The sequence below is a fragment of the Dendrobates tinctorius genome, unplaced genomic scaffold (assembly GCF_039654945.1).
Source record: "Dendrobates tinctorius isolate UK_male_01 unplaced genomic scaffold, ASM3965494v1 ptg000178l, whole genome shotgun sequence".
Taxonomy (NCBI): domain Eukaryota; kingdom Metazoa; phylum Chordata; class Amphibia; order Anura; family Dendrobatidae; genus Dendrobates; species Dendrobates tinctorius.
Window position 1 is genome coordinate 2,606,085 of NW_027361845.1, and position 10,832 is coordinate 2,616,916.

General features: G+C 46.7%; 1 protein-coding gene across 1 annotated transcript in view; it reads left to right on the forward strand.

Annotated features, from left to right (window-relative positions):
* COPS6 (COP9 signalosome subunit 6) overlaps positions 1-6,888 on the forward strand; it is a 29,748-nt gene extending 22,860 nt beyond the window's left edge. The window contains exons 2-10 of the mRNA XM_073551649.1: positions 208-333; positions 403-534; positions 678-766; positions 5,299-5,361; positions 5,432-5,479; positions 5,559-5,673; positions 5,766-5,858; positions 5,941-6,041; positions 6,676-6,888. Of these exons, the coding sequence (XP_073407750.1) occupies positions 208-333; positions 403-534; positions 678-766; positions 5,299-5,361; positions 5,432-5,479; positions 5,559-5,673; positions 5,766-5,858; positions 5,941-6,041; positions 6,676-6,816 (908 nt within the window). The 3' untranslated portion in view covers positions 6,817-6,888. The remainder of the gene's footprint in view (positions 1-207; positions 334-402; positions 535-677; positions 767-5,298; positions 5,362-5,431; positions 5,480-5,558; positions 5,674-5,765; positions 5,859-5,940; positions 6,042-6,675) is intronic.
* Positions 6,889-10,832: the final 3,944 nt, after the last annotated feature.

Consider the following 10,832-nt stretch of genomic DNA (forward strand, 5'->3'; position numbering starts at 1 on the left):
CACTGTGTACATACATTACTGATCCTGAGTTACATCCTGTATTATACTCCAGAGCTGCACTCACTGTTCTGCTGATGATAAGTAATGTACATACACGTTTGTTGTACCCCAGAGCTGCGCTCACTATTCTGCTGGTGCTTTCCTGTGTACCTGTACTCCCTGTGATGACGCTGACACTTGCCGTGCTTCTCTCCTGTCCCCCTGTAGTGGCACCCGCGGTGATGGCTCAGGGGGTCACCGGCAGTGTGGCTGTGGCTCTTCACCCCTTGGTGATCCTGAATATCTCTGACCACTGGATCCGGATGAGGTCCCAGGAGGGCCGCCCCGTGCAGGGTAAGTGTCGCTCCCCCCACGCTGGTGTCTCCTGCCGCTCCCGCTCAGCTTTCGCTCCTCTCCCTGCAGTGATCGGGGCGCTCATCGGGAAGCAGGAAGGACGGAACATCGAGGTGATGAACTCGTTCGAGCTTCTGTCCCAGATCAACGACGAGAAGATCACCATCAACAAGGAGTACTACTACACCAAGGAGGAGCAGTGTGCGTAGTGAGCAGTAGGGGGCCTGCCAGGGGGCCGGTGTACACCCCTATTAGAGACTCTAGGGGGTGCCAGACTTCACATTCTGGGGCATTGGTGCAGTATCTGTTAACCCTTTATACCGTTTGTTTTTTTATTTCTGCAGTTAAACAGGTGTTTAAGGACATGGAGTTCCTGGGGTGGTACACGACGGGAGGTCCCCCCGACCCCTCCGATATTCACGTACACAAGCAGGTACCCAGAAACGTCTATAGCTCCAATCACACTCAGAGCTGCACTCCCTTTTTTTTTTTTTTCTTCAGCCTCGACCTTCTATAATAAATCCGTCCTCGTTGCTGTTGTAACATCGGAGTAACGACCGTGGAAAGTAGTTGTTCAAACTTCACAAAACAAGACATCGTTTTCATCCAGTTCACCAGCAGTCTTTTGCTTTTTTTTTTTTTTTCCTCCAGATTTTAAAAACATCACTTTCACGTCATTCTCTCCAAAAAGCGGAAAGGCGGCCTCTCTGTCCCACAAAAAAAAACGTATTTTATTGCAGAATCGTTAAAAAATGAATGCAGATGCCAGAGACGGTCTGCTGCTGTTTCGCACACAGTGGAGCTTCAACCGGTGTTTGAACCCATTGACACAGCATTGTGTGCGAAACAGCAGCAGTCCGTCTCAAACATCTGTACGTTTACCTCTTCTTCAGTGGGGTTAAAATTTTATAAAATTAGTAATTTGAAAATATAGTGGTGAAGTTCAGTTTGGATGGAATGTGGCCGTTCTGCTCTTACATTGTCTTCTCCTCAAGTCAGATTTCTGCAGTTATGCCTTTTGTTATATTTCAGGCACATCCAGAGCTGCATTCACACTTCTGCTGTCGCATCATGTCTTTTAATCCAGTCACATCCAGAGCTTTATATACTGTCACATCCAGAACTGAATTCACAGTTCTGCTGTCGCATCATGTCTCCTAATCCAGTCACATCTAGCGCTGCATTCACAGTTCTGCTGTCGCATCATGTCTCCTAATCCAGTCACATCCAGAGCTGCATTCACAGTTCTGCTGTCACATCATGTCTCCTAATCCAGTCACATCCAGAGCTGCAGTCACAGTTCTGCTGTCGCATCATGTCTCCTAATCCAGTCACATCCAGAGCTGCAGTCAAAGTTCTTCTGTCGCATCATGTCTCCTAATCCAGTCACATCCAGAGCTCTATATACTGCCACAGTCGCAGTTAGAATTCTGTTATTACATTGTGTCCTAAAATCCAGTCCCATCCAGAGCTGCATTTGTACTTCTCCTGTTACATCATGTATTGTGGCTAAACTTGGAGCCACACTTACAATTCTGCTGTTGCTTTATACCTTATTAGGATGGCCATGCTCACAGCTGTGTTTCTAATTTTATTACTACACCCTGTCATATCCAGATTTACACTCACACGTCTGTTACCCTAGGCAGAGCTGCATTCATAGTTCTGCTGTTGGCATCATACTCCTGTCCCCACAATGCACCTTCCATGTCATCCCCCCAGTTCCATCACTCTTATTCCCTTCTTTTGAGGTCCACACCATCAGGCTCTTCCATCCCCTCTCCCTCAGAGTAGCGGTCATATACTGGCCCCCAGGCTCACCCACCCACTTCCTTGACCACTTTTCAGCCTGGCTGCCGCACTTCATGTCCTCAGAACTACCAACCCTCATCCTGGGAGACTTCAACATCCCCATTAACAGCCCTACTTCCACATCTGCATCCCAGCTTCTATCACTAACCACCTCTCTAGGCCTCTCACAGCTTTCAATCTCTGAGACACATAAGGACGGTAACACCCTTGATCTGGGCTTCTGCCGTCTCTGTTCAATCTCCCACCTAAATACCTCACCGCTTCCACTCTCTGACCACAACATTCTCTCCTTCACACTCACAAATCCTTGCCCACCCCAGCACACTCCTACCTATCACACATTCAGAAATCTACAAGCCATTAACCCTCAGACACTTTCAGATTCCCTACACTCATCACTGTCCCCAATCTCCTCTCTTTCTTGTCCTAATCTGGCTGTTCATCACTACAATGACACTCTTAGAAGCACCCTTGACCAAGTAGCTCCCCTCACCCTCAGAACCTCCAAACACAGAGTAAAACAGCCCTGGCTCACATCGCAAACTCGACCTCCAGCGATGCTGTAGGAGTGCTGAACGCCTATGGAGAAAAACCCGCACACCAGAAGACTTCATCCACTACAAATTTATGTTAAGAACCTATAACGCTGCCCTTCACCTCGCCAAACAGACCTACTTCACCACCCTGATCTCCTCACTAGCCAACAACCCCAAGAAACTTTTTGACACTTTTCACTCCCTCCTCAGGCCAAAAGCACAAGCCCCTATCACAGACATTTGTGCTGATGACCTGGCCTCCCACTTTACAGAAAAAATAGATAATATCTGTCAAGAAATCTGCTCCCAACCACCAAGTGCTGTGACTCCCATCCCTTCCTGCATCTCCCCTGGCTCACTTTCCACATTTGATCCCATCACAGAAGAAGAAGTCTCCAGACTCCTTTCTTCTTCTCGTCCGACTACATGCACTACCGACCCCATGCCCTCACATCTCCTCCAGTCTCTCCAGTTGTCACAACCCACCTAACTACAATCTTTAATCTCCCCCTCTCCTTGGGCATTTTCCCATCCTCCTTCAAACACGCCATTGTTACTCCATTAGTAAAGAAACCTGCTCTCGACCCATCCTACACAAACAACTACAGACCAGTCTCCAATCTCCCCTTCATCTCTAAACTTTTGGAACGCCTAGTTTACTCCCGCCTTACCCGTTACCTCTCCACTCACTCCCTTCTAGACCCTTCACAGTCTGGCTTCCGCCCCTTACATTCGACTGAAACTGCACTCATGAAAGTGACCAATGACCTTCTGACAGCAAAATGTAACAGTGACCACTCTCTGCTCATTCTTCTTGACCTATCTGCAGCTTTCGATACTGTTGACCACCATCTCCTACTCTCTAGGCTCCAATCTCTAGGCATTAAGGACACTGCTCTCTGCGGGTTCTCTTCCGATCTCTCTGACTGCTCCTTCAGTGTTTTGTTCTCTGGCTCCACGTCATCTCCTCTTCCTCTCGCTGTTGGGGTACCTCAGGGCTCAGTCCTTGGCCCCCTTCTTTTCTCTCTCTACACGGCCCCAATTGGACAGACCATCAGCAGATTTGGCTTTCAGTACCATCTTTATGCTGATGACACACAACTATACATATCTTCCCCCGACCTCACCCCCGCTGTACTACAGAACGCTAGTGACTGTCTGTCCGCAGTCTCCAATATCATGTCCACTCTCTATCTGAAACTCAACCTCTCTAAAACTGAATTTCTTCTGCTCCCGCCGTCTACTAACCTCCCTAAATCTGAAATTTCCCTCTCCGTGGGTGGCACCCTAATAACACCCCAGCAGCAGGCGCACTGTCTGGGTGTTATGTTTGACACCAATCTCTCCTTCACATCTCATATACAATCTCTTGCCCGCTCCTGCCGCTTACACCTAAAGTACATCTCTAGAATCCGCCCTTTTCTCACCATGGAAACAACAACAACCCTCACTGTCGCATTGATCCACTACAGCCTGGATTACTGCAACGCTCTATTAATTGGCCTCCCCGTCACTCGACTATCCCCCCTCCAGTCCATACTTAATGCAGCGGCCAGGATCGTCCATCTGGCTAATCGGTACTCGGACGCGTCCGCTCTTCGCCAGTCCTTACACTGGCTGCCCATTCATTATAGGATCCAATTCAAAGTACTTGTTCTCACCCACAAAGCTCTCCAAAGTGCGGCACCCCCTTACATTTCTTCCCTCATTTCTGTCTATCGGCCTAGCCGATCGCTGCGCTCTGCAAACAACTTTCGACTAACCTCTGCACTAATCCGTACCTCCGACTCCAAGACTTCTCCCGTGCTGCTCCTATCCTCTGGAATGCTCTACCCCAAGAAATCAGGACTATCCACAATTTGCATAGTTTTAGGCGCTCCCTCAAAACACATCTGTTCAGAGCGGCCTATCACGTTCACTAATCAGTCATTCTATGTGTAAGTGTGCTTGTGTAGCCCATTCGCTATCTCCATCCATCCTTCACTCCCTCAAGATGGCTGGACCTTTATTGTAAATATACAATTGTAAATACACACCTGTACTCTGTATCTCCCCCACCTCATTGTAGCAGGGTCGTCTCATTTCGTCTTATTTTGCTTCAATTGTATTGTAAACGTTGTTACTTATGACTTGTGTTTTGAAACTGTTAAACTGTAAAGCGCTGCGGAATATGTTGGCGCTATATAAATAAAGATTATTATTATTATCACCTTTTATATTCCAGCCACATCCAGAGCTGTAAGCACAATCCTGCTATTACATAATATCTTAAAATTCGGTCACATCCAGAGCTGCATTCACACTGCTACTGTAATTCTGAGCTGCATTTACAATTCTTCAGTCACTTACAGCGCGGAGCTTTTTTTTTCCTCCTGATGTTTGTGCACTGCTTGATAGAATCGCGTCTCCCATAATGTAGCATTTGCCTTGTGCAGACCGTGAAGCAGCAGGGGCCGACGACTGAGGTTTATCCTCAGAATTGTGAGTGCATGTCCTGAAGAGGAGCCGGCGCAGTTAGGAGTGATGTGGTGCTGTCGATCTCTTGATCAGCTGCTCGCTCATCTCCCTCATTAATATTCGCAGCCTCTAAGCCCCTCCCTTATGATTCTTCCTCCAGGTGTGTGAGATCATCGAGTCTCCGCTCTTCCTGAAGCTGAACCCTATGACGAAGCATACAGATGTGAGTATGGCTTCCCCTCCCCCTCTCCGCGGTCCTGTCCTGTCCGCTGATGCTCTCGTGTCCTCCGCAGCTCCCGGTCAGCGTGTACGAGTCGGTGATTGACATCGTGAATGGAGAGGTGAGCAGACGCCGATCGGGCCGGCCCTCGTGATGTCGCTGTTTGGCCGCCGTTCACCTGGTACTTCTGTCCTCCCCAGGCCACCATGTTGTTGGCGGAGCTCCCGTACACACTCGCCACCGAAGAAGCGGAAAGAATCGGCGTGGATCATGTCGCACGTATGACGGCTACCGGCAGTGGAGAAAACTCCACAGGTACATAACCGGCGGTTGCAGAGCTGGGTTTGCCATATAGTCATTAAGACAAACCTGGCTCTGCTACATCCCTTCTGAATCTGTCGTTGCAGTGGCCGAACATCTCATCGCCCAGCACAGCGCCATCAAGATGCTGCACAGCAGAGTGCGGCTCATCCTGGAGTATGTGAAAGCGGCGGAGGCAGGTAGATACGCCGACCCGGCGCCGCTCGTCCTCCCCATCCTGACATATCCACCCCTGATCTCTGCGCTCGTCTTATTCTGTAGGGGAGGTCCCCTTTAACCATGAGATCCTGCGGGAAGCCTCCGCGCTCTGCCACTGCCTCCCCGTCCTCAGCACCGACAAGTTCAAGACAGATTTCTATGATGTAAGTACGGCAGCAACGCTCGTGCGCCCCCTGCTGGTGAACTGCTGAGGTCATGTGGTATGGAACTACAACGCCTAACACTTTCCATCCTGCCCTGATCCAGCCAGAAAACGTGTACAGACCCACATACAGTACATATACACTCGCCTCTCACAGCTGAGGTTCTGTTACAGTTGTATCCAGATCCATCAGCGCCATGATCCTCTTCTCCGGTCCTGATCGTTTGGTGCAGTGTACCAGTTAGGAGTTCATCAGCACTGGATTCTATTGTAACGACACTTCAGCTGTAAGATGTATCCAAAGAGGTTGTCCAGGGCTAAGGTTCTGATGAAGTATCCTTTAGGATAGGCGATGGATATTGGATCCGGAGGCAGGTGACACCCACTTCTGCCCGCTGTTATCAGCACCATGCACCGTATAGTGGCCATTAGCAGGTACTGCAGCTCAGCTACCATTCACACTAATGGGACACGCAGCGATCCTATGTAGGTGACCGAAGTCCTGGTTCAGACTGTGAGTGTTTCCAGCCATTGACAGACATCAGAGGTCTTAAAAAATTGTGACGCACCCAAGTCTTTTTTTTTTTTTTCTTCTTTGCGGTGTGTTCTCACCCGGTGTTATTTCCTCCTGGCAGCAATGTAACGACGTGGGCTTGATGTCTTACCTGGGCACCATCACCAAGACCTGCAACACCATGAACCAGTTCGTCAATAAATTCAACATCCTGTACGACCGGCAGGGAATCGGCCGGAGGATGAGGGGCCTCTTCTTCTGAGACTGTGGGGATGAGGACTGTTGAGCGGAGCCCTGTGTGTTACGTCATTGGAAATAAAGATTCTCTAACGGTCATGTGACCTGCTGCCGCTGTCCCGCGTCATACCCCTAGTAATGACAGCTGAGCGGCTGCATGTTGGTCTCTCACCCGCCCACCATACAGAAGAGTAAATCTGGAAGAATTCCCTCCTTACTGGCCTCAGTTATCTTATGGACTAGGGGTAATGTCCTGATCACTGGGACAGAGCTGGGGTGATGCAGTAAAAAGATGGTGGGGAGGGAGGGGGATGCAGCTGCAGTTGTCTGTGAGACTGTATGCTGTGACAGGGGACATGTAGCTGCAGGGGCAGACAGCTGATTGTTATGGACTACAGTAGTAGCACCACACCATGCAGAGTCTGCACTGACCTCATCGTATGGACAGGTAAGGAGTATACGTATGGTGCGAGTGGCTTTCACGCTCAGGTCAGGAGAGCCAATGGCCAGTCCGAGCAGTGCGATCCAATCCAAGCTTGAGAAATACTTCATATTCTTTCAAGAGTCTCATTATCATCAGAGACAGGATTATACTGACTGGTAACATCCGATGGGGATCCACCAATCGTATTAGGTGTCACAGCTGACCTGCTCCCCCTCCCTTCACAGTCTCCTTTGCACACACTCATTAGGTATTTCAGTACAAAAGATAGGGTTGGGGTATTTAGTTGTTTCCCGAAAAAAAAAAAAAAAAAAATGGAATGTAAGAGTCTGAGAAAGAAAAAAATCCCAGGAAAATGTAAAATTTGCGAGATTGAATTTTTTTTTTTTTGTTAATACAGATCCTGGTATAGGAAAAGCAACAATGTTTAATTCGGGTTTGTGTGATGTATTTTTAGTTTGAGTGTAGTAAACCCATTAAAGTGAGGCAGTAAATCTCTCATCGGCCATGTAGTGAATACATGGGCCCCGATTCATCGATTGTGCTGTTTTTATATAATTAATTATGGTTACAGTGGATCATGCAACTTTTTTGCTCAAAAGTCAAAAGATTAAAAAAAAAAAAGCAGATGATGATGATTTGGGGCCAGAGATGGAGCAGTGCAGAGTTATCGTGATGTACCTCTCCCAAAAAATATTTCCAAGTTTTACTTCTGGTTTATGCAAGCTGATGATCAGGGGCTTTTGTTTTTTGGTGGAGCTAGATTCTATTAAGGAGCAGCCATTGCTAGTGGATAAGCGGTGCCTAAAAGGGTGCTGATGTTCTCCAAGGGTCGGTGACCGGATGTGAGAACGAGGAGATAGAAATTGGTCTCTGTAAATGAAGGTGTCGGGTGTGAAGAACGTGGTGGAAACATGAATGTGGGCTTGGAATCCTTTCTCTTACCTCAATCAATCAATCAATCAATCAAATTTATTATCGCCAAGTACATATTACATATATACAAGGAATTCTTTGTGGCAAAGAGGCAACATAATATATAACAACAGATACAACAAGTAACATCTAACAAGACAGATACAGTATATAGTCTACACATGACGATTTAATTGTTGAACAGAGAGTGGATAGAAGCTGTTCATATGGCGGCTGGTGCTGCATTTGGGGACTCTGAAGCGACGTCCTGAAGGGAGTAGTTGGAATGAGGAGTGTCCCGGGTGAGAGGGATCGGATGAAATTTTCAATGCGTGGGATCGAATACTCTTATCATAAAGATCCTGGATTTTAGGCAGGGGGGAGCCTATAATTCTCTCTGCTGTTCTGAAAGTCCTTTGTAAGCGGAGTTTGTCATGCGCAGTGGCTCCCCCATACCAGACTATCAGAGAGGAACAAATCACAGATCTGATGACAGCATTAAAGAATAAGATCAGCAGATTCTTAGACAAACCATATCTTTTCAGCTGACGCAGGAAGAACATCCTCTGTTGTGCTTTTCTTATAACAGCATCCACGTTTTTCCCCCATTTAAGATCATGAGAGATAACACCAAGGAATTTGGTCTCTGTGACCCTAAGAACCACTTCGTCATGGATGTAGATTGGAAGTATCTCATGTTGATACCTTGCACTGATGAGGGGGGAATACCCTGGAACACTGTCTGCAAAGTGAGATTTTTTCTTTTATCCCAAGTCATATTGCAAAACTCGTTAAAGGGTTGATAGCAACTTTGTAGGATCGCTAAATCCAACATGTGGCGCTATAGAGTTCTAGCCCTCTTCTCTGAAGAGGAAATTTGCATATACAGCTGTGGCAAAAATTTAAGAGACCACAGTTTTATAAAGATCATCTTCTCTACATGTCTGACAGCCATTCCATTCCAGTGTCCGGTGAATTCCAACCAGAGTACACCTCATTCTACTTAATGTGATTCTGATTAAGTGATCACCTGAACCAAATCTTATTTAATGAAGGAAAGTATAGAAAACTCTTCTGTGGTGTTCACAATCCTCTTGCAATAGGACAAGCTGGATGGCAAAACAAGTGCTAGTAATATCCCAAAAGTAATAGGAATGAAAAAAGAACTTTTAACCAAGTCAAAGGAGTTGAAAACAAAAGTCTTGAGTGAGGAAAAGAAGGGCTCAATGCTGGCTTTACTAGCAGAGAGATACAGTGAGCATCATGTTGCATCAATCCTTAAAATTTCTAACAAGGTCAAGCAGCAGAGATTGGGGACAACAAAGATACAGACCGGCACAGGGCAAAAACGACTCTTCACTGACTGGGATGACCGTCATCTTATTCGAATGTCACTCAGCAACCGCAGGATGACATCAAGTGACCTACAAAAGGAATGGCAAATGGCAGCTGGGGTGAAGTGCATGGCAAGAACAGTTCGTAACAGGCCCCTACAGGCAGGGCTCATGTCTTGGAAAGCTAGAAAAAAGCCTTTCATCAATGAGAAGCAAAGGGGAGCCAGGCTGGTTTGCCAAAGACCATAAGGATTGGACCATAGAGGACTGGAGTAAGGTAATCATCTCTGATGAGTCTAATTTCAGCTTTGCCCAACACCTGGTCGTCTAATGGTTAGACAGAGACCTGGAGAGGCGTACAAGCCACAGTGTCTTGCACCCACTGTGAAATTTAGTGGAAGAATGATCTGATGATGCTTCAGCAAGGCTGGAATTGGGCAAGTTAATCTTTGCAAAGGACGTATGAATCAAGCCGCATACAAGGTTATCCTGGAAAAACAGGTGATTCCTTCTGCTCAGGCAATGTTCCCCAACTCTGAGGACTGGTTTTTCCAGCTGGACAATGCACCATGCCACACAGCTAGGTCAATGTGTGGATGAAGGAGCACCACATCCAATCCCTGTCATGGCCAGCCCAATCTCCAGACCTGAACCCCATTGAAAACCTCTGGAATGTAATCAAGAGGAAGATGGATAGTCACAAGCCATCAAACAAAGAAGAACTGCTTACATTTTTGTACCAGGAACGGCATAAGGTCACCCAAAAGCAGTGTGACAGACTGGTGGAAAGCAGCCAAGACGCATGAAAGCTGTGATTAACAATCATGGTTATTCCACAAAATATTGATTTCTGAACTCTTCCCGAGTTAAAACATTAGTATTGTTGTTTCTATATGATTATGAACTTGTTTTCATAGCATTATTTGAGGTCTGCAAGCACTGCATTTTTTTTATTTTGACCGTTTCTCATGTTCTGAAAATAAATACAAAATTTAGTGCTTGAAAATTCGAAGACATGTTGTCAGTAGTTTATAAAATAAAAAAGCAATTTTACATTTTACTCAAATTATACCTATAAAGAGAAAAATCAGACCAACCGAAAATTTTGCCAGAGCTGTATTTCCCAGAGGAGCACTGCACAGCAAATAAGCCTTCTTACCTTGGCATGCCAGAGCCGGTATGTCACACTAATGTTGCCCTTTAGACCCCAGACCAGAGCCTCTCACCTAGGCAAATCAGTTCTCGAACTTTGCACTGATGAGAGGCAATACCCTGAAACACAATGTCTGCAAATTGAGATTGTGGTTTGACTTTTATCCTAAGTCATATTGCAAGGCTCGGTAAAGGGAC